The 25,925-nt window shown below is 38.7% G+C and overlaps 1 protein-coding gene and 1 non-coding gene across 3 annotated transcripts in view; both read left to right on the plus strand.

Annotated features, from left to right (window-relative positions):
- DNAH8 (dynein axonemal heavy chain 8) overlaps positions 1-25,925 on the plus strand; it is a 288,139-nt gene that overhangs the window by 47,731 nt on the left and 214,483 nt on the right. For both annotated transcript variants that reach the window (XM_040982961.1, XM_040982963.1), the window contains exons 9-18: positions 578-775; positions 2,743-2,819; positions 4,136-4,235; positions 4,826-4,945; positions 6,844-6,979; positions 9,985-10,172; positions 12,951-13,031; positions 14,140-14,256; positions 14,940-15,059; positions 24,752-24,887. In XM_040982961.1, coding sequence (XP_040838895.1) covers positions 578-775; positions 2,743-2,819; positions 4,136-4,235; positions 4,826-4,945; positions 6,844-6,979; positions 9,985-10,172; positions 12,951-13,031; positions 14,140-14,256; positions 14,940-15,059; positions 24,752-24,887 — 1,273 coding nt within the window. The remainder of the gene's footprint in view (positions 1-577; positions 776-2,742; positions 2,820-4,135; positions 4,236-4,825; positions 4,946-6,843; positions 6,980-9,984; positions 10,173-12,950; positions 13,032-14,139; positions 14,257-14,939; positions 15,060-24,751; positions 24,888-25,925) is intronic.
- LOC121158857 lies at positions 17,406-17,530 on the plus strand. Its single transcript, XR_005884244.1, has one exon. It is a non-coding gene; the product is annotated as a small nucleolar RNA ACA64 (small nucleolar RNA).

The raw sequence follows: 25,925 nt of genomic DNA on the forward strand, positions 1-25,925 counted from the left end.
GCAGAGTTGACCTTAGAGTCTCCATTCACCCAGATAATTGCTGTCATCGCTTGGTTGAGGTAGTTGTCTGATTTGCCCTCCTTTATCCACTATGATAGCAGATGTCCTTGCAGGCCCCAATGGGCTGCCATATCCTCCATGTACATCTGGGCCTGCCAACCACTGCTCCATCTTTTCCACTGAAGAGGGCGCCGGGCTGCCTGAGCCAGGCCTGGCTGGAACCCCACCCCAACAGCTCATGGAGCTGTCACCCACCACCTGAAAGAACCAGGCCAGGTGACCCAGGATCCGTAGGATGCCACACTTCCACCTTCCCTTGGGGCTCTTGGACCCAAAGTAATGATATTCTTAAAATGTATATATGTATATATATATATTGTCTCTCTCAAATAGGCTAAGACTGGTTTCTGGTGACAGAGATTTGTCTTTTGTTTTGTTTCTTGTAGGTTTTAGCCAAATGATTCTAGGATTTGATTATTGGTGTGTTTTCTTAATCAATGAGTCAGTAATAGCTTAGTTTAGGGAAAAGGGCCTAATATCCCATTTTAAAAAAGAAAATAATATTTTTCTTTTTAAGATCACGGAGATGATAACTGTTGTGCAAACATATTCAGCCTTGACTAATTCTACAATAGAAGGAATAGATATTCTGGCAATCAAATTCAAAAATATTTATCAAGGGGTTAAGAAAAAACAATATGATATTCTGGATCCAAGAAGGACAGAATTTGACACTGATTTCTTAGATTTCATGACAAAAATCAACGGTTTAGAGGTAAGTAATCTTACATATTGTTACTTTAAAGTTGAAAAGTAATCAGTAGTATTGTTCAGTATTGTAAATGCACATATAGTAAATATTCACACATTTACTGTTTATTTTTAATTATTCTCACATGATAAAATGCTTGCAATGTGAATAACTTTTAGTCTACAGAATAGTTAGTATCAGTTTTAAATGAAAAATGAGCATATCCAAGAAAAGATGGCATTGAATAACCAGTACCCAAAGGGTTATTATGACTAGGGTTCGTTTTTAATTTACATTAAAATTTGTATTCGATTTTTGTTGTGCCATGGAGCCAATATCATTTCTTCCAGGCTATGAGAGAATTTGTAATCATTATTCTTTGTCCTAAGTGTGAACTGCTTTGAGAGAAGATTGGGAAGATGGATCACTTTGCTTCTGGCCAATATTTCATGCCCACATTCTCTCTATCTCCAGAGAGGCCCTCAGGTCCTGTGTGTCACAGGTCAAGGGGCCCCAGAGGGATGAAGAGTAACTGGGAAGTATATTAGATGAAGCTGTAACATATTTCTCTCTCACCTTTTCTCTTCTATTGAAAACCACTGTTAGCCCAAGTTTAGCTTCAAGGAATGACCTACAACATTCTGGAGAAAGAGGGAGGGATAAGAACGTACTTTGTCCACTTTTTGACTCTGAAATTCTTATGGAAGTGAGAAAAATCATATTTCCCCACGATTTAATTTAAAATGCTCTAAAAACTGTGTTTTATATAATTTTGAAAAACAAAGTTCCTAAAATCCTATCACTCTTAACAATTTTTGTTTTTGTGTGGATTTCCTTTTATCTTTTTGAAGGATAAACTCTTTAAGATTAAGCTATAATTTAGTTATGCCTTTTGGTGTTTGGCTATAAACTTAAAAAAATTTTAACTAATTTAAATTAGAAAAAAGAACAAGAAAGCACATTAGAACTAAAGATTATATGTTACAAAATCTGTTTTGTGGTCTTAGTCTTGGAGATCATACTTTTTGATTTTTTAAAAAAGATTATTTTTATTGGAAAGTCAGATACATATAGAGGGGAGAGATAGAAAGGAAGATCTTCCATCCGCAGTGGCTAGAGTTGAGCTGATCTGAAACCAGGAGCTAGGAGCTTCTTCTAGGTCTCCCACGTGGGCACAGGGTCTCTAGGCCTCGGGTGTCTTCAACTGCTTTCCCACGCCACAAGCAGGGAGCTGGAAGTGAAGTGGGGCTGCCAGGATTAGAACTGGTGCCCATATGGGATCTCAGTGTGTGCAAGGCGAGGACTTTAGCTGCTAGGTTACTGCACTGGGCCTTTGATACTTAAATAATTTGCTTGAAGTATCAGTTTTAATTGCCTTTCTTTTCCAATGTTTGATTCAGGGGTATGCATGTAAAGCAATTTGTGAAAAGTGATTCCTCCTCTTTTATACTAGGAGTTTAGCATTCACTGCTATGGCTGGGATTTCGGAAGAACATTTTTTGCTTCTAACTTGTCTTTGGATTTCTCAGAGAACAGTAGCATGAGAAAATAATACCTGTTGGCCTTAAGTGTCTGTGGCCTCATCACATTGTTCCACCAGCATATTTAGAAGTTAAAAAAATATACTTGATAAAGAATACACTGTTCATGAATTTTCAAACTCAGTAAATATTGAGTTGCAACTGCCAGCATCAGAAGATATTATGATTTTTGTAGTGGCAATTTTAACGTATTATTGGTATAAAAATCATTAACGAAATTTTATACTCAGTTTTTGTACTAAGTATTTGGAATCCAGCATGTACTTTATACTGACAGACCTTTTCCTTGCATGGAATAGCCATGCATGGCTAGGGACCACCCCATTGGACAATCATAGATGCTTAAGTGGTTGACATGTCTAAGTTTATTTTGATTTTGTAGGAAAGTCTTTTATTACTATTAGAAACCCAAATCCTCTCTTTGGTTTAAATGTGGGTATTGTATTTTAGGTACAAATACAGGCATTTATGAACAGTACTTTTGGAAAAATACTGTCCTCTCAACAGGCTCTGCAGTTGCTTCAGAGGTATTTATGACACCTTAACTCATGTAGTTTCTAGCTGAAACAACTTGATACCTAAAAACACAGTTTCAAATAAGATGTTCTTGGAAGTTTCTCCCACCACATTAATAGATGGGTAAACATTTGAAATAAACTAGGATTTTTTCCTTTGCATTTTTTTGGTGACTGGAAGTCTTTCAATAAAAAAAATTAACATTTCTCATGATATTCTACTCTGGCTATGTAAAATCCTAGAGGTCAATTACATATATCTTTATTGAAATGGGAGCAAATAATGTTTAAGCCTACATATTGAAAGAATTTCCAAAAGTGAGATTTTTAGAGTAGTGGACCCCAGGAATGTCCATTTTCCCTCCTGAAAACCCCTATAGTTTCTTTGTTAAAGTTTTTACTTTATCACATGTTTCTAAAGAGTATGTGATGTTTTGATGGACATAGAGAAGAGGTTATTATAAGCAACCAATTAATATATTCATCATCTCTCATACTTACTCCCCTCTTTTGTTTGTAGCAAGAGCTCCTAACATCCACTCACCTTCCAGCTTCCTTTCCTCCGTTCATGACAGCAGCACACCCCATGAGTTCAGGGTATCCTGGATTAGAGGGATGAACTAGACTACAGGCTTCCATCTCAGGGAGGGCTTAAGGCCCCCATGAGGGACCCTTTTGGAATTCTTTCATGACAGCCAATGGGTCTGGCTTTGCAGCAAATCCACATATCTGTGACAGTCACTATGGACATAGATGATTTTGATGAATGAGAGTGGTACCTAGTTGTCAAGTACCATTTTCTCTCTGTTTCTTTTTCTCTCTTTATTGTCTGGAATGTGCTGATGTCAGTTCAAATGCTGCTTGTATTTCCTATGTGTCACTCAGTCACTAAGTAGAAGTGATGCTTATCTGACAGTTATTTTGATTTGGTTATTTGGAATTATGTGAGCATCGATGTTGACAGAGGCACATTCAATGTATTGTCTTTCATCTTTGCAAACCAACTCCCTTCTCATTGCTTTAATCTCAGTTTAAATATCACTCTTTCGGGAAAGGCTTGTTGACTTGTTCACTTCCCAGACTTGGCTGGGTTCCCCTGTTGCCTGCATTCCCAGCACCTCATAGTGTAAATAATTGTTTTTGTAACTTGTGGTTGCTAGTTGCTTTTTTTTTTTTTTTTTTTTTACATAAAAAAGCTATAAGCTCCAGGAGGGCAAGACTACGCCTGTGTTATCCATCACTCACCAAGGAATGCATATTTAGAACTCTGCAATATCAAGTGTGTTTCTCATTTGCTTTTTTAATTATCCAGCTTTAATTATTTTTAGATTTCAGAAGCTGAACATTCCTTGTCTTCAATTAGAAATCAACCACACAATCGAACGAATTCTTCAGTGTTATGTAGCTGAACTTGAAGCTACTAAGAAGGCAAGTATCATTATTTTTTCATAGACTAGGCTATTAATACAGAAGGAAAAAAAACTGCAGGTATTTGCCATCATTCTTTTGTGCCAGTTTTTCAGAGTGATATGTTCCTGCTAGGCATGTCTGATGCTCCTTCTGAATATGGGAAGGTGCAGACAAGTGTGTCATTGGGTAGCTAATTGACATCTCTTTGTTCTTAACAACTGTCTTTTCCTCACAGATTTCAGATATGTGCAGGGAAAAGCCCATTTGAATTAATGTTTTTGCATACAAAAATAGGGGCTCTGGTGAGTATTATGACAGAGTGTAGCTCTGCGTTTCCTCGTAACCACTTCCTTAAGATTTGGGATAGGGACAGGAAAAAAAAAGTACGTGTCATGGGTAATAAAGGTGAAAGAGCGTTAAGTATCACATATTGTAAGTACCACTGTTTCTGAGCCTCACATTGTCTCTGAAGTGCATTTGCAATTTTGTTGACTATCTCCTGTGTCTGCAACATGTGAATAATGGTGAAACAATAGTACAAATAAAAGTACTTTCTTTTTTGCCTTCTTCGTTGAATTCAGACTTTAGTACTGTGTTTTAAATTCCAGCTTTATCACTCTCAAAAAGACGATCCCCCACTTGCTCGCAACATGCCCCCAGTAGCAGGCAAAATTCTCTGGGTGAGACAGCTTTATCGCCGGATAAGCGAGCCCATCAACTATTTCTTTGTAAGTCAATAGTAAAATTTATGATGTGTGGGTTATGGGGGTTTTGATACATTAAATAGATTTGATCATGTAACATTCATACACAGTCAAGTCATTAGAATCATTTCTTTCTGAGTTTTATAGTTTAGATTTATTTAGTTGCAAGGCAGGGAGAGACAAATTTCTTCCATCTACTAGTTCACTGCCCTAGTGGCCACAACAGCCAAGGCTGTGCGAGGAACCAAGAATCTCATTCAGGTCTTTGTCATGGGTAGAATGGGCCCAAGGTGCCTGAATCATTTTCTGCTGCCTTACCAGGCAGATTACTAGGGAGCCATGTTAGAAGTGGAGTAGATGGTACTAGAACTGACACTCTGATACGGGATATTGGCATTATAAGCGGCAGCTTAACCCACAACATCACAGTGCCAGTCTTTGGAGCCAATTCTTCTTTGGTCAAAGGAAAGTTAGCCTATAGTTTGAAAGAAACGAGATTTGTTTTTTCATGTTCAGCAGATAAACCAGTTGAGAAGTTCATGAATCTTAGGACATTACGTGTTTTAATAACTTAGGAAAATGTATTTAAAAACAAGGTTTTTGAAAGAACAATAAAATACAAGTCTACTGTGCTACTTATTCCTATGTGTAGACACAAAGACATTGGTGTTTAATGAAAGTGCAGATAGAGTGTATTCCTATTTGAAGAGCCAAGATTTAGACAGGGAATAATAGAGCATTTAAATTCCTCACATCCTGAAGATGATTATATTTCTTAAAAATGGGACAGTCTTAGGCTGTATTGGAATTCTGAAAGTGCCAGTATGTGTTTGTTTTGTTTTCATTTGAGATAGGGAAGCAGGAATGAGTTGGTTTGTTTGATGTTATGTCTTACAGTTTAATGAACAGAATAACTGTAGAGTAGTATCCTTGCAAGACCCTTTTTAATTTAGGCAGTATTGAATGTTAAGTTTCTGCCATTTTGTTTGGCTGCAATTGTTCATATCAATGTTCCGGGGAGTCAAAAAAAAAAAATTTAAAGCCCTGGTTTGGTTGAGAGGCCAGGCTGGGGAACTGCTGATTGACTTGAAGTGGCTAAGAAGAGATTACCTTGTTTGATATAAACCTAATTTTTCCATCTTATTCTCATTTTTAGAAAGTTTTTTATTTTATGATTTTTTTAAAAAACCTATTTAAGAGACAGAGACAGAAACAGACAAACAGAAAAGAGCAAGATTCCATCTGCTGGTTCATTCCCTTAAAGCCCTCAATGACTGGGGTTGGAACTGCACTGGTACGGAGAGCACAAGCCGAGTTTTCCATCAATAGGAACCCAGTTACTTGTGCTATCAAGGCTACTTCCATGGTCCACACTAGCAGGAAGCTGGAGTCAGGAGACAGAGCGGGGAATTATACCCACACACTCTGATGTGGCTGCAGGAATTTGAACCATTAGATTAAAACACCAATTTTGTTCTATATTTTGATTTAAAAAGTTTTGATTTTATTCTTGATAAGTGTTCCTTTTCTGGTGCAGGACTATAAGAATTTATCTAGCTATTTATAGTTGAAGGAAAATCAGTCAATTGTATCTTATCTGGGAAAGTGGGGAGGTACCCCACACTACCTCCCATGCATTGGAGGTAGAGTCACCCAGCAACCCTTCGCTGGGGGGGCATCTGTAGGACTACAGCACTTTCCTTTTTAAACCTTTTCTTTCGTTTCCCATGGTTCCTTCTGTACTGATACTGCTTCCTTGTTTCTGTCTCTAGCTTGTGTGGGCTTTCCCTGCTCTGGCTTACTTAGAGGCAAAAACCTACATTGGTAGACCAATTCTTTTAAAGCATTTAAAGGCTTTTATGTTTCTGATAGGAAAAGTTACTAATTTCCAAATGTATCTTTCTTCTTAAAAATAAAAACAGAAAAACTCAGAAATTTTGTCAAGCGTGGAAGGTAAAGCCGTCATTCGTCAATATAACAAAATCTCCTATGTGTTGGTAGAATTTGAGGTGATCTACCACACAGCGTGGATCAAAGAGATTTCCCAGATCCAGTATGGTAGGTATAAGACTATGTGTTGAGGTTTTGAATGAGATCATGGTTGTGGTGAATTTTTAAAAAATGTATTTATTTATTCATTTGGAAGGGAGAGGGAAGGAGAGAGCGCGTGCAGACAGACAGACATCAAGACAGAGAGATCTTCCTTCTGCTGGTTCACTCCTCAAAATGCCTGCAACAGCTGGGACTGGGCCAGGTTGAAGCAGGAACTAGGAAATCAACCTAAATGTCCCATGTGGATAGCAGGGACTCAGGTGTTTGAGTCATCATCATCTACTGTCCATACGGCTGCATATCAGCAGGAAGCTGGAATGGAGAGCAAAACTTTAATTCTGACCCAGGTACCCTGACATGGGGTGCAAACATTCCAAATGATGACTTAACCCCTGTACCAAGTGATATGGAGTATTTTTTACATCCATGCTTTACCTTTAAGCTCCCAATTATAACCTCAGTTACAAACTCTTATCCAGGACCTTGGTGGAACTCTGACTGCAACCCCTTGTAGAAATGTGTCTTTCTCCCACATCAGGATCTCTACTTTGCCAGAGCAGAGTGGCAAGCACAGGAAACCCCAACTCTGTGGGTGTGGAACTGGACTTGGTGATGAGAAGAGCTGTTCCACCTTTTGCCTCTGTTCCAGAACTCATCACGTGTTTCAGTTGTTGGGGATGGAATGCTTATACACAGGTCTTGGCCTCACTGCATACCTGCATCCTTGAGGACAATACTCTGGTCCTGCAGGGTGTTGTCCCCAGCCCTGCAGTTAAGCCGTTAATAAGCACTTTGAATAGGTCAGCTGTTCCTGGGTAATGTGGCATGTGGTAGGACCCTGTGGGTTGTAATGAAAGTAGGCCGTACTTTCTCAGAGGAGCATTCACGAGAAACTGAAAACTGAAAACTCTCTGGAAAAAGAGAGAAGGGCGTTTTCAGCAGCTGAAATCCAGAGCCCGTATGTTTGCTACTCCAGTGCTGTACACCTGTGCACATTTCTGGTTTTTCTGCTCTGATGCTTTCTCTTACCTGCACATATCCAAAAGCAAGCTCAGGAATAACCTGTTCCACAAAGTCTTTCATTTTTCTTTCGGTAAGGAAATAAGATCTTTTCCCCCAGTCTTCTACCTACCCTTTTTTGTAGTTCCTTCTCATAGCATTTACTGCTTTAAATGTCTGTCTTCTCTCTTCTATACACTCCAAGGATATTGTCTGTCTGTTTGACTTTGTATCTTTCAAATGATCATCATAATTGACATTTTATGCAGGTGCTTACCACACATCAGGCTTTGTTCCAGCACTTCAACTAATTCTTTCATCTTACTAGTGACTTTCCTAGGAACTGTGGTTATTGTTGTTTGACAGATGAGGAAACTGAGGTACTGAGATGTTAAGTGAATAGCCCGGGATCACACTGATACTAAGTGGTGGAACTGGGCTTCAAGTGGAGGTAGTCAGGTTTCTGAATTCATTCCCATAAGTGTTGAGTTGTACTGCTTTGAAAAGCGCCACAGAATTGTACTAGGCATGCTTGCGAGATCTTCCCATCTTTTAAAAATGTCTGATAAATACAGATCAGATACTCTTGAGTAAATTATAATTTTACTGTTTTCTGCTGTCAATGGAGAATATCAGTTGATATATTTTTCCATAAACTTTTTCAAGTTCCCTAGCATTCTTTGATGAGTACACAAGCTATCGGAAATGGACTGTTGAGGAAGGCTTCCTGTTGTTCTGTTGATGGCACCAGGGGGTAACTCTACTGGACCTTGCAGTAATAGCAGGGGTCCTGGTATTGGTAGTGGCTGGCGTGTAGCCTTCCTCTGAAGGGGATTCAGGTGGACTGAAAGGCTCTGTCAAACCTGGAGCAGACTTTCTGGCTGTCATGACTTGTTTATCTTATTGAACCTTTTGTGCTTTCAGGCATGCTTATTGCAATCGTAAGGAAGACATTTTATATTATGAGTGTTCACAATTTAATTTTGGAATATATTTGGGAGGACAAATGCTTTCTAACAATTTCTAAAATATTCCTATTAAGTTGGGTAAGATTTTTGGTTGACATACGCATGAGGGCTGCCACGGTGGCATAACATGACTAATCCTCAACTTGCAAGTACCAGCATGCCATATGGGTGACAGTTTGTGCCCCAGCTACTCCATTTCTGATCCAGCTCCCTGGTTATGGCATGGGAAAGCAGCAGAGAATGGCTCAAGTCCTTGGGCCCCTGTACGTATGTGTTAGATTCAATAGAAGGTCCTGGCTTTACATTGGCTGAGCTCCAGTCATTGTAGCCATCTGGGGAGTAAACCAGAATATGGAAGACCAATTTCTGTCTCTCCTCTCTCTATAAAATCTGCCTTTCTAATAAAAATAAAGAAATTTAAAAAATTCTCATGAAACCTGCATTGTTAAGATTCATGTCATGGCTGATTTTATCTAATGTGTGGAAGTCAACTGACTTGAAAGGAGTGTGCAGTATATTATTTTCCTGATAAGTTGATGCAGCCATATTATGTGAAGCCACATAAGGCTTGGAATCTTTTGTGACCATAATGAAATATCATGTTAGTATTGTTTATTCATATGTGATGTAATTCAAATGTGCACATTCCGGTCCATAAATGTTCTGTTAGTGTACCTGTAGCAGCAATTCATGCTACGATAACAAATAGCTTCAGGCTGTTCTGTATTATTTCAGTTTGTGATTAAAAGTGTACCTGAAACTGCCTATCTGCCTAACTGTTCAGGAAAGTATTGAACTTCCCTGCGCAAAGGCCATCAAGTCCTGGTCAAATTCTGTCTTGCTGAATCTGATTTGATGGCATTACACACACAGCATTTATTTGTCTAGGTTTCAAGGACTTCCCCTGTACTTCACAGTGTGCCTTCAGACAAAGGCATCAAAACACTGTTGTCCTTGACTTAAGAAACAGATGGTGTAAACAAAAGTAACTGTAGGAAAGAAATTCAGAGTGAGCAGTGTCACCAACCTCTTCTCTCGCCTTAGCTTTGCAAGCCACACTTTTTGTGCGACATCCAGAAACAGGGAAGCTTCTGGTTAATTTTGATCCGAAAATTTTGGAAGTTGTTCGGGAAACAAAGTGCATGATAAAAATGAAGCTGGATGTACCAGAACAGGCAAAGAAAATTCTGAAGTTGGAAAATAAGTTGAAATCAGACAAACTGTATTTGCAGGTAAGATAGGTGATGTTTTCTAATTATTTCTAATTATTATTAGTCTTTTTGGTAAAAGAAAAATAACATCCTTGCAGTTGTGCTGAGATAACATTGTAGGGATATTTGTTGCCATGATGATTCTTGATAGAATTAAAACACTGAGTCGTAAGCAAAAGGAAAGCTTGGAGGTGGAAAGCAGGATGTCAGATGGTCAGAAATAAGACAAATTTCTGGAAAATGATAAATAATAAACTAGCAGGTTTAAATATTGTTTCTTTTAAAAGATGATTTATGTATTTGGAAGGCAGAGTGGCAGAGAGGAGAGAGAAGACACATGAGAAATAACCTCCATTCACTGGTTTGCCCCTGAATACCCGCAGTAACTAGTCTGAGCTAGGTCGAAGGTAGGAGCCATCTTTCATATGAACAGCAGAGACCCAAGAATTTTGGCCATCATCTGTTCCTTCCCAGGTGTATTAGTAGGAAACCGCATCAGAAGCATTACAAGCAGCAGCTTTACCTGTTACATTGAAAGGCTGCCCCACCCCCACAATTATTTGGAATGTTATAATTTTATAGACTAAGTATAGTAAGTTTTACACACTTAACCCTGGGGTACTAGTAAGCTTTACATTTACACAATAGGTGAGTATGAAATGACAGGAGTGGAAACAATTCTGCAACACCCTAAGTGTAAACTGGAGCATGATTTTGATTGGATTTCAGCAAAGTAATAGAGCAAGCTGGAAAAAAATGGAAAAAATGCCACATTCATAAGTGGTGATTCAAATGTTCAAATCTCAATGCACAGTTTTTAAAATGTGGAGCGAGAGTAACATCAGATTTCTTTCAGAAAGACAGAACAGTGAGTGCCATTAGTCCCACCGTTGTTTACTTTTTCTAAGAAGGCTGTGACATCTATTTGATGTCTCAGAAAGACATATTAGTGTAAGGGATTTCTAGCAGCGCTATCAGTGATAACAGAGGACTAGAATCTAAATCCAGCTCACAGAGAACTGATTTAAGATGGGTGGTAAGATAAATACATAGAAGTTAATAGAAAAATGATTGCTCCATGAGAAAGAAATTTTATTTGCTACGATGCAGAATATACTAATTACTTTTACAATGAATAGTATATTAAGTAAATACAGCCCTTTTTCTGGCTGGGAAAATAATATGAATCTACCATTTTGATGTCATTATATTTAAATTTCTTGGTTTAATTAAAGTTCATGTCTGGGTGTAAGGATAAGTTGATAGTGAGGATTTTTTTTTTCCCTAGGAATTAATCTAAAAAGAGTAACAGAAAATTTGAAAAGATTACCTTGCTAGAAGTTATAAATAATTAACTATGACAATTATATTAATATGTGACATTAAGAGAAATAAAGAGATATGTAGTAAATAGGTTCCCTGTAATAGCTTTAAAAATTATCAGCTTTAATGCAATTGAATTAAATTTAGACACCATACAATTCACTTATTTATTTTTTAAAATATTTTTAAATTTATTTGAAAAACAGAGCAACTGGATCAGAACAAAGCCAGGAACCAAGAATTTTATCTGGGTCTCCCATGTGGATCCAAACACTTGGGTCATTTCCCTCTACTTTTCCAGGATTATTTTATTAGGGAGCTGGATCAGAAGTACAGTGGACATAGATTGCCCCCACTTTTTGTCTCTCCAAATCATGCTGCTGTGAATAGTTGTATGCTAGTATTTGTGTTGGATGTGTTTTTTCATTCTCTTGGGTGTATTCTTTCAAGTGAAATTACTGGGTTTCAGTGATTTTGTAACACCACTTCTAACCTTTTGAAGAACTGTTGTAGTTTTTCAAAGAGGCCACATTGTTTTACATTCCCACCAGCAGTGTGTAAGTTTTCTGATTTCTTTAGATCCACACCGATGCTTATTATTACTCCCCTGTTTATTTGAGTCACCCTGGTGGATGAGGAGAGGCATGGTGGTGCAATTTTGTTGTGCATTTCCATAAAGACAAGTGATACTGAGCTTGTTGGCTATTCTTTGATTTTTTTTGAGGAATGTCTAGATAATTTGTTCATTTAAAACTTTAAACTTGAGTTGTTTGTCTTTATTTTTGAGCTCTAACAATGTTTTTTTTTTTTCTGTTCCAATTACTGACACATTATCATAGACATAATTGCCAAAAATGCTATACCTTTTTGCAGTTTGTTTTATCACTTATCTTTGGAAGCACAAACATTTTAAGTTTCCATGAAGTTTGGGTTATTTCTTCTGCTCTGCCTTTTAAATAAAAATAGATAAATAAATACGATACTGAAAATTATGCAGTTGTCAGAAATCATGGTTCAGCTCTTAAACATGTCTAAGAAAATGCACTTATTAAATCTGGTCATGCAGAAAAGTTAAATTTGTTTTGATTCAAGAGCACATGTGCAGCATCAGTGATGAGCATGCCTCAATGTGTGAGAAGGCAAGCAACACAAAGGGAAAAACATACGATGACAGACATCACACAAAGATAATTATGCTCACTATTTTAAATACTCTAAATCTAGAAAGACAAATGATCAATACAAAAAAATGAAGACTTAGGCACTCTGTTAGACATTAGACTCAATGTTTAAAAGAGTTACCTAGGTAATTTACACATGAGAAAGAGTACAGTAGCTCAGTATAAATTTAAATGAGTAGCTGTGGGAGCAGGACTACGGGCAAACATAGGCATAACAAAGCCCTGCATGTATGAGACAAAAATTTGCTGCTTTAGCATGAATTAATGTAAAAATATGCCATTTGAATTTTTACAGGGTCTTCTTCAGTATTATGATGACTTATGTCAGGAAGTGCCTTCTGTGTTTGTCAATCTCATGACCCCTAAAATGAAAAAGGTTGGTAATGCTGAAGATATTCCTTGATATTTATTGATATTCATTGATATTTAGAATTAGACTCCGATTCTATAGATTAAGGATTTCAGAACATTTATTCTTGAATAGAGCTCCTATCTTTCTAGTTCAACTTTACAAATCTGTTTTTTTCCCAGCAAAATAGTTTGTCTAAGTTTTGTTATCTTTAAATTTTTTTTAAAGATTGATTATTTGTTTATTTGGAAAATAGAGCTACAAAGAGAGAGGGGAAGAGACAGAGAGAAAAGGAGAGAAGCATCTTTCATCCCCTGGTTCATTTCCCAAATGGCCATAGTGGCCAGTGCTGGGCTGGTCTGAAGTCGGGACCAGGGAGCTTCTTCTGGGTCTCCCATGTGGATGTAGGAGCCCAAGCACTTGGGTTCTCTTCCACTGCTTTCCCAGGCTCGTTAGCAGGGAGCTGTATTGAAAGTATAGCAGCGTTAGCAGGGAGCTGGGACTTGAAAGTATAGCAGCTGGGACTTGAACTGGTGCCAGCTGGCAGGTGCAGGTGGCAGCTTTATACTGTGTGCCACTGCACTAGCTCCCCCAATTTTTTTTCCCCCTTTTGAAAGGTGTGGAGACAGAGAGGGAGAGAGTGTTCATCGCTGGTTCGCTCCTCAAATTCTTGTAGCATCTGGGGTTGGGTCCACCTGAATCCAGGAAGCTAGAATTCAATCCAGTTCTCCCACATAAGTGGCAGGGACCCAAACGTGAGCTATCACCTGCTGCCTCTGAAGGTGTGCATTTACAGGAAACTGGGATTGGGAGCAGAGCTGGAACTTGAATCCAGGCACTCTCATATGGGATGCAGGCATTCCAGCTGGTGTCTTGAAACCCTGGGTCAAATACCCAGCCCATTTGATTGCCTTTGAAAAATCATGAACTACACGTCATGATGTCATGAGCAATTTCTGAAAATCTATGATTGCTTCCTTGATAGCCAAAGAGGTTTAAAATAGAAAGTTACCTTTATTAGACGTAACTGTGGAAAAATGTAAGCAAGGAAGTAAAACGATAATGTTGGTGGATAATAAAGAAAAGCAGATTCTCCTCTTAATCGTGGAAGCTCTAACACTTCTACTTTTTGTAGGTGGAATCCGTGTTGAGGCAAGGGCTCACGATACTAACATGGTCATCTTTAACACTAGAAAGCTTCTTTCATGAAGTTGAATCAGTTTTGAATATGTTCAATCAACTCTTAAAGAAGGTATGATCAATAAATAAGGAAAATACTATGTATATTAGTGCTCAGGATATAAGTAATATTCTATCTATGGAGATTATTTAAAGGGTGTGACTTTTAACTATAAAGATATCTCTTAAACTAAAAAAAATTATGTTTTCCTTTACTGCTTTAGTGTTTTTTCATCTAAGTTGCTTTGTTCTTGTCTCTAAAATTCTTTCCCTTTAGTATGCTAAAACGATGATTCAATTCTGCTCTGAGGTTTAGAAAATGGGATAATTATAGACCGTTGAAGATGGCAGAACGGAATGACTAAATATTAATGTCAGTAGCAATGCATTTAATACCAACAAAAGAGGCAGTCGTCTTAGCAAAGACTGACTCTTGATTTCAGGCACATTGCTGTGTACACATTACTGTGAATATTTTTTCCAGACATGTTTGAATTAACATAGTGCAGTAGGCAGACTCAGAGGCTTTGGGGTCAGTTAAACCTGAATAGGATTCTCCGCCTTTTATTGGCAATGGGTTTTTTCCCCCAGTTTACCTCTGTGAACCTTGGTGTAATCAAGCCTTCTATGCTGCAGTGAGAACCCACGAAGAAACGGCATAGAAGATTGTGGCACCTGCTGCTGCTCAAGTGTATTGTGGATGCAGAGTTAGCTCTAGAGGAAAGAAACCTTCTCATGTTTTTGTCGTGTTGGCAGGTCAGTGACTTGTGTGAAATGAACATCGATACGGTTCTCAAGGAGATAGCCAAAACCATGTTAATTACTCTACCTGAAAGTGGTGCTACCAGAGTAGAAGATATGTTGACTCTCAATGAGGTATGTTCTTATTTATTGCCTTACAGCCACATGTGAATTGGCAGTCTGAAAGTGGGAATCCGTGTCAGTTCCATCTAGACATTCTAGCTTTGCGGTTAAGTACCACATTGTATGATCTTATTATAGTGTTTAATCCATTCTGTTGTTGCGGGAATTTGGATAGTTTACGGCTTTGGTTATATACTGAATACTCTTGTGTGGGTTTTTTTTTTTTTTGTGGACTGAAGTACTAATTTGGTGAGTATATAACAAGCAGTGAAAGAGTCCTAAAAAGTGATTAATTTGGCAAGTGTATACCCCAAAGTGAAAGATTTACCAAAAAATATTATGAATATATTTAATTTTGATAGAAATTACATTTTAAGGGCTTGGGTATTTGAATTAGGAATAAATCAAGTTCGTATGTTGCATTGATTGAGTTGTTTGTTAAATTTCTGAAATTATCTCCCTCTCTTATTTCTAGGTTACCATTTTTTTGGTGTGGTAAAATATACTTGGCAAAATTTTCCATTTTAGCAATTTTTAAGTATACAATTTAATGATATTAAGTGAATCCACATAATTGTATAGCCACTGGTTATTTTCAAAACTTTTAATAATCACAACTAAAACTCTGTTCTTATTCTGTAATAATCCTTTATTCCTAATTTCCTCTGCCCCTGTTAGCTTATATTGTGCTTTCCGTCTTTATGAATTTGCCCAGTCTACACACTTCACAGAATTTTACATTTGTGGAATCATACAATATTTACTGTCCTTTTGTGTCTGATTTGCTTTACTTAGCATAATGTTTTCAGGGTTCATGTATATTGTAGTGTGCATCAGAATTTCAGAATAATGATCCTCTAAATAATGGGATGTTACTGTTTAAGTTTGTGACTTTAGTTCTTCTTAGTTTATACCTAGAAGTGGAATTGCGATGTGAAATGGAAATTCTGTGATTAATGTTTTGAGGAACAGAGGCTATACCATTGTACATTCCCACTATTAATATATTAGTGTTCCAGTGTCTCTGTGTTTTCGAACACTTGTTATTTCCTGCTTTTTTTTTTTTTAAAGAAAATGTTAGTCATACCAATGTGTTTGGAAAATGGTATCTCATTGTGTTTTTGTCTGCATTTTGCAATGACTAATGATATTGAGCGACTTGTCGTGTTCTTATTGGCTATTTGTCTATCTTATTTGGAGAAATACCTATTCAAGTCCTTTATCATTTTCTTTTAATGTTCTTTATTTGTGGAAGAAATTGAATCATTTATTCTGTAGAATTTTCCATATTCTAGGGTTTTTTTTATAATATCCCAGTAGTGTAATTTAACATATTTACATATTCATTCCTATATCCCCTAAAGTTCCTGTAAATTATTACTAGCTGCAGAGGCTTGATTCAGTTCAGGTTCATTGTCTTTGTGACAAAAATAGTTCATAAGTCACACTGTATTTTTCACTGTTTCATGTCAGAAGGCAGTTAATATCAGGCTGCTTTCCTTTTAACAATGTTGAGATTAATCAGTGGGCTGAGTTGTAGTCAACATCATCCATCTTGATAAGGTTTCCCACAAATCTTTTACCTAATGGTTTTAATAAACCTTGGTCATTATTGCCTAGAGCCATTATTATGATGATTATTATTAGGATCATTATTTTATTAGAGATTGCAAATATTGATATTCTAATTTTACCATTAATGGCTAAAATCTTTCTGGAAAGAAGAAATGTCCCTCATTAACTGATGATTACCCTGAAATAGCATTTGTACAGACAAGTCAGATTTAGTGGTTTGATTGTTCTTTTATATCCAGTCTTCAGAATAGATAATTGGCCCACATTAAAAATGTTTAGCCTTGACTATGGCTAAAACAGTTACTCAGATTAAGCATTTTAAAATATCATCATGAATTTATGAATTTTTATGTATCTGAGGAATTTCAATCCATTGTAGCTAGTATTCTTTTCGATTCTGAAAATTTCCCATGTTTGTCCAATGGAATCATTCAGGTTGACTTTTGTGTTTTTGATAGGATTTCAGCAGTGAGCTTTTAGGATGTAGACTTCTTTCAAATGCCTTTTCCACTGAGGTGATTTTTGCTCTTCCTTCTATAGATGTGGTATATTATGCTTATAGATTGACATGTGCTGAACCACCCTTGAATCCCTGGGTTGAATCCCATTTGACCACAGTGAATGATCTGTTTAAAGTGGTGTTGGATTTAACAGAATTTGGCATTGTGTTTGTTAGGCATATTGGTTTGTATAACTTTCTTTTATTTGTTGCATCCTTTTCTGGTTTTGGTGTCAAAGTAATGCTGTTCTCAGAAAATGAATCTTGAAAAATTCCCTCATGGCGCTGGTTGAAAATTACCCTGGCTTTGGGCATAGCCATGGGTGAGATTCAGCGCCTAGAGCCACCAGGAGCCTCAGCTCATCTCCCACTGCTTGTGTGGAAAGGTGAGACCCAGGCCCCGACAGGCACAAAACAGTAAACGACAAGCAGGTGTAAAAAGAAAACCAAACCACTGCATGGTGGCTGGAAGGCCCCAGGACAAGTAGTGTCCCATGCCTGGATCACATGTGGCCGCTACCATGTGCACATCCAGAGCCGGTATTGGGCTTGGCTGGAGTGCCATGGACTACCCACGGAGCTCTGTGAAGTGGGTCCGACTGCCTCACTGCTCGCCTGCGGGCTTGAGCTGGGGGCAGGACCGGGAGGGGGTGGAGCTTGAACCTGGGGAAGTAGTCTTCCAGCTACCACATGGTGGCTGGAAGGCCCCTGGACAAGTAGTGTCCCATGCCTGGATCACATGTGGCCGCTACCATGTGCACATCCAGAGCCGGTATTGGGCTTGCTGGAGCGCCATTTGGTGGGAGGCTCTGCCTACTGGCCGCCGGCCAGGGAGCTCTGGGATTTGGTTTCTATGATTGCTGCCTAGAAAGCTCCATGATGAACCCTCAGGGCTTTGGGTACATGAATCAACCCTAAAGATTCCCAGTGATGTAAATCTCCCCCGATGGACCTCTACCTAATATGGTCTCAACCCATGTGTTCTTAAAATTGTGTAACCAAATATATTTTCAAAACCTTTTACTACTCAGAAATTGGGCGGGAGAGATCCATCTCCTGTGAATGTGTGAAGAAGCCGTGTAGTGTAACCTCTCAGGCACATAACAGGTAACTTGTAGACAATAGATTCAAGACAACATTAGACAACAGTAAAACTACAAAGACATATAGGGGGAATCAAGAGCGACCCTGACAACCTATTAACAGGAGGTCAGGTGCACAGAGCAGTGGGGGACCACAGAGTGGAGCAGGTGCACAGGAGGAGGCTTGTATCCCAAACCTGGAGTCTCCTGGATCCCCATCAAGGGCTATCAGTACGGGTGCCAAGGACCACATCCCAACTGCCAAAGAGACCACGGGGGACTGGAATGCCTTCGGAGGCCGAGAACTCAGAGGACCCCGACCCCCCCCATCCCCCCCGCTTTGGACCTACCACACGGGATGGAAGAAGCTGAATCCTTCATCATAGGATCCAAGGCCATCAGAACAACAACCAGTAAACCTGAGCGGTCTTCAGAAATAGAAGAACAGTAAACTCCCTTCAGAACTAGGGAGATGAGCTATCTCTGGTTCTTTCTTGGCTCCAACTTCGGGTCCCCACCCTCTCTGCAATGACCATGAGGGACGCTCCAGAGCCCCCCCCCCCCCCAACACACACACACACACTCACAAGTTGGAATGGATAGGCAGAGAACAACAAGGAAGGCTTGGTCAGCATGGACTCACACACACCTTACTAGGTAGGACACGGGGATTAAGTACTCCTCACCAGGGTATTGAAAATTTCTATGCACACCTTTCCTAAAACTGTTTCACACCTCAATTGTTGAAATGTCATTGAAATAGTCACAGGAAGTTGTTAAGACCATGCATCCAATTTTGACAAATTGGTTGCTCAATGCTTTGTCAATTTATCCCTTAACATTATATATTGTTGCTGATGTTATGTTGGGGCTTTTAATTGACCGGGATTCTACTCTGTTGGCTCTGTCTTCGGACCGAGGAGGGTCTCCCCAAGAAACCACTGAACTTGACCGGACAATGAGATGCTGGACTCTATGCTTGGTGTATGCTTGCAATGAAGGAATCTCAACTAAACCTGAACTGTGGTTGTGCAACGGTGGGGGGAGGGGAAGGAGCCCACCATGGGGGGAGGGTTGGGAGAGGGGTGGGGGGAATCCCAGTGCCTATATAGAACTGTGTCACATAATACAATGTAATTAAAAAATATATATAATAAAAAATATTAAAAAAATAAAGGAAGTAGAGCAGCCAGGACATGAACCAGCATCCATATGGGATCCTGGCACTTGCAAGGTGAGGATTTAGCTGCTTGAGTCATGGCATTGGACCCTAAATTTTTTTTTTTTAAGCTTGGAGGAAGAAAGTTTATTTTCCTCTGCATATCTGTAAATATTTTATTGTATTTAAACTTCAAAATATGTTTTTAAAAACTTGTGGCATCTTTTTCTTATACTCTTATTGTGCGCACCTTCTTACAAATGAGCTGCTTTAGTATGAGTAAATTATTGTAGTAAAGGATAGTTGGAGAGACATCAAAGTAGAACATTATGAAGGATTGATGAAATGATAGAAAACAAAACTTGATTGGTGAAATGATAGAAAACTGAAGGGCCCAGCGTGATGGCTTAGTAGTTAAATCCTTGCCCTGAATGTTCTGGAATCCCATATGGAAATCTGTTTGTGTCTCAGTTGCTGTATTTTTCGTCTAACTCCCTGCTTGTGGCTTGGGAAAGCAGCAGAAGATGGGCCTGATCCTTGGGCTCTGGACCTGGCTCCTGGCTCCTGGCTTTGGATTGGTTCAGCTGCAGCTGTTGTGGCCATTTAGGGGTGAATCTGTGGACAGAAGATCTTTCTGTCTCTCCTTCTTCCTGTAAATCTGACTTTCCAATTAGAGATAATAAATAAATAATGTTTTTTTGAATTTAGGAATTTAAAAAGAAAAAGATAACTGAAAAAAAAAGAAAAATTCCCTCCTCTCCTATTTTTTTTTTAAAAAAATAATTTAAGAAAGATTGGCGTTAATTCTCCCTTAAAAGTTTGGTAGAGGGCCCAGCATGGTGGCCTAGTGGTTAAAGTCCTCACCTTGAACATGCAGGGATCCCATATGGGTGCCGGTTATAATCCCGGCGGCCCTGCTTCCCATCCAGCTCCCTGCTTGTGGCCTGGGAAAGCAGTGAAGGACGGCCCAAAGCCTTGGGACCCTGCACCCATGTGGGTGAACCAGTATAAGCCCCTGGCTCCTGGCTTCAGATTGGCTGAGCTCCAGCCATTGCGGTCACTTGGGGAGCGAATCACCGGATGGAAGATCTTCTCTTTCTCTTCTCCTCTCTGTATATGTGACTTTCCAATAAAAATAAATAAACCTTTAAAACAAAATTTGGTAGAATTTGGTCATCAGAACAGTCTGGTACTGGTACAGAAACAGAGAAGATCAATGGAACAAAATAGAAACACCAGAAGGGATCTAATATATATAGCCATCTAATCTTTGACAAGAAAACTGAGAACATTCCAGGGAAAAAGCGTTGTCTCTTCAATAAATGCTGTTGGGACGTGTAGATAGTAGCTTACAGAGGTAAGAAACAAGACCTGTGCCTGTCACATTATACAAAAATCAGTTCTAAATGGATCAAGGACGTAATGCTCCACCCAGAAACTATTAAAAGAAACGTAGGAAGTACTCTCCAAGATATAGGAATGGGGAAAGGCTTCTTGGAACAGACACCAAAAGTACAGGCAGTCAAAGCCAAAATAAAAAAATGGGACTACATCAAACTAAAAAGCTCTGTACAACAAAGGAAACAATTAACAAAGTGAATAAGCAACCAATGGAATGGGAGAAAAGTCTCTGTGAACTACACAACTGACAGGACTAATATTTAGGATTTACAAAGAGCTTCAGAAACCCAGGGACAGTAAAAAACAAACAAATAAACAACTTGTAGAGAAAATAAACCGGCATTTTTTTTCAAAAGAATAAATTCAAATGTCTAACAGATATATGATAAGATGCCCAGGCTTCCTAACCATCAGGGAGACACAAATGAAAACTACATTGAGGTGCCATCTAACTCCAGACAGATTGGCCTATGTTGAGAACTCTACTAACAACACCTGCTGGCGTGGATGTGGAGAGAAGGTACCCTGCTCCACTGTTGGTGGGAGTGCAGGCTAGTACAACCACTATGGAAATCAATATGGAGAGTGCTTAGAGAACTCCAAATAAACCTGCCATCTGATCCAGCTATTCTGCTCCTAGGAATAAATCCAAAGGAAATGAAAAGTGCATGTGAGAAAAGGGGATCGGTAATCCATGATGTATGATAGCAAAGACATGGAAACAACCCAGATGCACATCCAGTGAGGAATGGTTAAAGAAACTGTGGTACAGCTACTCCAAGGAAGACTACTCAGCCATTAAAAAGAAATTATACCATTTGCAGCTAGATGGTCCCAATTAGATAAGTCAGTGAAATAAGTCAATGAAATTAGATAAGTCAGTGAAATAAGTCAATCCTAAAAGGACAAATACCATATATTCTCTCTGATATAAGGCAGCCTTTGTGCAAATTTTAAGATCACTAACCCTTTCCATATGTGTTTACTGCAACCCATGGGTTTTGATACTTTTTAAATTTTTATTTCTTCCAGTTTATTTTCTCTCATCAGAATCTTCATTGACTTGTAGATATACCGTAACATCATCTTACCCAAGAAGCTTTTTGTATTTTTTTTCATTTCCTCATTGATGCATTAGTTATTCAGCAGAATATTATTTAACTCCTTTGTGCTGTACATTTTTTGTTTAAACTTCATTCCTGTTGTTGACTTTTTTTCATGGCTTCTCATTTAAGGGAAGGTATAGTAACTGTGTAATGGAGACTATCATATCCAGATGTGAAGATACAATGCAATATGCATCTCTACTTCCAAATCAAAGATGGACTCCCGATAAAACTGTTGGATATATCTTGACAATAGGATGTTGTACTGTCTATACCAGCAATGTCAGGACACAATTAAATGACAGACTGGTGGACTTATGACTACTTATGAAGGACAATACTATTGTAATAATACGGGGAAAATCAGTCAAAGGGGTGGGAATTTGGGGAAGGGGTAGGGAAATTTGAAATTCTATGGAATTTTACCACAAAATTCAAAATTAAAGAAAAAGAAGAAGTTTGATAGAATTTGGTAGTGATATCATTTCATCTTTGGTTTTTCTTTAATGAGAATTTTATTGCTGACACTATCTCACTGCTTATTCTTGATCTCTTCAGGTGTTCTATTTTCTCATAATTCAATCTTGGTAGGGTGTATGTGTCCAATAATTTGATAATTTCTTCTAGATTATTGATGCTTTGTATATAATTATTCATAGTAAGTACTAACAACCTGTTATTTCTTGTGATATCAGTCTTAATGTCTCCATTTTCATCTGATTTCAGTACTTTTTCAAGGTTAGTCTGAGTAAGGGTTTATTGTTTTTTTTTTTCTTCTCAAAGCACCAACTCATTATTTATTTAACATTTTTTGAAGAAATTGTTCCTATGTCATTTATTTGTGCTCTGATTTTGGTGACTCTTTTCCTTTTACTAATTTTTGATGTAATCTGTTCTTGTTTTCCTAGTTTCTTGTGGTACATTGTTAAGCTATTCAGGTATTTCAGTATTTTTGATGCAAGCATTGGTTGCTCTGAATGTCCCTGTTGGTACTGCTTTTGTTGTATCCCAAGGTTTGGTATGTTGTGTTTCTATTTTCCTTCATTTCAAGAATTAAAAAAATCCTTATTTTCTTCCTTTTTCCTTTGATTGTTCCAGAGTTAAGTTGCTTAGTTTTCATGTACTGTGGCAATGTGTTTTAAGCTACGGCTTATGACATCTACGTCCCATTGGAGTGATGGTTCCAATTCTACCTACTCTGTTTTCTCTCCAGAATCCTATGAATGCATCCTGGGGTACAGTAGGTGATGGCCTAAGTGCTTAGGCTTCTGCCACTCAGATGGCAGACCTGGGTGAAGCTCCAGGCTTAATGTTGCATCACGTCTAGAATCCTCAGCTTGCCAAGCCTAGTGCAGCCTGGGGGCAGTGTCAAGGCCCTCTGTGCTATGATCTGTCTGCTCCTGGGGTGGGCTCACTATCATCCATTGCTACATCTGTCAGCCACAGGAGTTGTTGGCTAGGGTGAAAGACTGCTTTGTTGGAACCATGGAATTTGACTGGGCATTGAAGTGGGTCCAGAGGCATTGTCTGTAGTCATTGGGCCTAGGAACAGGACCTGTTAGGACCTATTTTGTGGCAGGTTTTATCAGCCTATCTCTGACTCCAAGATACTCCTGTCATTCCCTGCTATTTGCCCAGGGTCAAGGAAAGGTGTTAGGATCAGACCCTCAGCTACTCACTCAGACCGAAGGTGGGTCACTTCTGGGATTCACAAGTTACCAGGCTCTGTGCAGTTTTAGAGGTGCACACCAAACCTGCAAGAGACTGTGGGTGACAGGCACTCACCCAGGGCGCTGGTCTTTGTTTGGAGACTCTATCTAAGGCTTTTGCCTTGAGATGGAGGTTGTTTGGATATTGCCCTGTGTTGGAGCTTACCAGTTTATCACTGAGTCCTAAGATGAAATTCATGGCCTTTTGCTGTCTGTCCTGTGTTGAAGGACAGTAATAAAGAATCTGATAAAGTTGGTTTCAAATCCAATTCCTACCAACAACTATGTGACCTGGGAAAATTATTATTATTATTATTATTGGTGAGGGGGTCCTTAGGTTTTCCAGCTTGTGACATGGGAGCAATACTACTAACTATCTGAAGAATGAACATTTATTCAGGTAGTTAATGCATATGAATCTCTTTTATCCCCTTTCATAAAGGTTTATTTTATTATTTCTTTGAAAGGCAGAGCAACAGTGAGAGAGTATCAAATTCAGAGAGAAAAATTTTCCCTCTGTTGTTTCACTTACCAATGGCTGTAACAGCTGGGACTCAGTCACACCAGTCAGGAGTCGGGAACTCCATCCAGGTCTCTCACATTGGCAGCAGGGACCCAAAGACCTGGACCATCATCTGCTGCCTTCCCAGGCACATTAGCAGGGAGCTGGACCAGAAACAGAGCAGCTAGAGTTCACTGCCATTCCGACATTGGATGCTGACATTGTAGGTGGTGTAACTCACTGCACTCACTGCACCACAGCATTGACTGCCATGTAAAGCTCTTAAATTCACATCTGGCATACAATACCATACTTAGTAAAAATCTTGTGTCATCTTAGTCTCAAGCCAACTATTCAGATTGTCCTTTTAAAAACCACATCTTGTTTTCAACTTGTAACAATATCTTCTTTGCATTTCTTAAGCCTTTGTCTGAGTCAGATACACATTACAGACTGATATTTTCTTCTTTCTACTTCCTTTGCTTGGACCTTAACCAAAGCCAAGCTTTTAGCCATAGACAATTCTGGATCTAAAATACTATGCCACTGGCAACCATGTCTACTTAGTTTACATGGAGTTAATGAAAGTTTTATATGTTACCCATCTTACTAATAATATTCCCAGTGTTTCAAATTATCTTTACATGAACAGGCATTTCTTTGTTTAATAGACATACACCAAAGAATGGGCTGATATTCTAAACCACAAGAGTAAGCATGTGGAAGAAGCTGTCAGAGAACTTATATTAATATTTGAGCAGATTTATGAAGTTAAATACACTGGGAAATCAACAAAACAGTTACCAGGTAATTTTACCAACTAATAATCGTATCTTAAGAACTACAGATGTATGCTGATATGGGTACCTCCTGCTTAGCAATCCCACACCCTCTGAAAGAAAGCAGGCCTGATATATCTACCACACTGTCTGCACAGTTTAGCCCACAGAGGTCTCTTTTGTTGGTATAGGAATAGTCGGGACTCTTCTAAACTCTAAGTTCCCTGTTACCAGCTAAGGAGCATCCTTGCAAGAAAACCTTTCTGAGAAGAGCAGGATTAGGGTTGCCATGTTAATTCTTTTTCTTTTTTTTCCCCCGCTTTTGAACAGCATGCTTATCTTGTCCTTTTGAGTATTTGGTTTATTTTACTTAAAAAAAAAAATTGGGCCAGGCAAGTGTAAAATCTAAAATTTTCATGAGTCTTGAAAAGTTGATTTGGGTGAGACCATGTTTTAAGTCATCCTCTTCCACTCGTGGGAACTCTTCCCTGTGAAGAAAGAGCTGTGTGTTTCTGTTTTGGATGTTTTAGGGGCTTAGGGTGAAGACAAATGGGGCTTAATTGGAGTGTGCTCCCCAGCAAGTACACGTTATATACAGCATGGGTCACTCTTTTCCAGTAGTGATTAAAAATTAGCCTAGAAACTCAGCACTTGACTTCAAATATTGATTTCTGCCCAAACCTCCATTGCTCTCAACCAATTTGCTTGAGTGATGGAAGAAATGTTCTTCCTTCACCAGATCTGTTGAGACCAACACTATGATGAGGTGCCTGAATTGTGTAAAGTGGTTGAAAAATTTTAACCTGATTAAATTTCCCATTCTCTGAATTTCATGATCTCCTTTTCCCTCCCAGAAAGCCAAAGGTTATAGTAATTCTGGTGAGTACATATTAGTAAACCCTTGAATTGTAAATTTTGTCAGAACCATGGGATGCTGGGAGCTTTTGTTTTCTGCTTCTGTTATTGTAGCTAAAGAACATAGAATTGTGGGTTTACCCATATTGATGTCTTCTAGATATTTTGAATCTTTGGATAAGATTGAGGGGATCTATGGGTCTATTTATTT

The sequence above is a fragment of the Ochotona curzoniae genome, unplaced genomic scaffold (assembly GCF_017591425.1).
Source record: "Ochotona curzoniae isolate NIBS_2020 unplaced genomic scaffold, NIBS_Ocur_1.0 contig_3819, whole genome shotgun sequence".
Lineage (NCBI taxonomy): Eukaryota > Metazoa > Chordata > Mammalia > Lagomorpha > Ochotonidae > Ochotona > Ochotona curzoniae.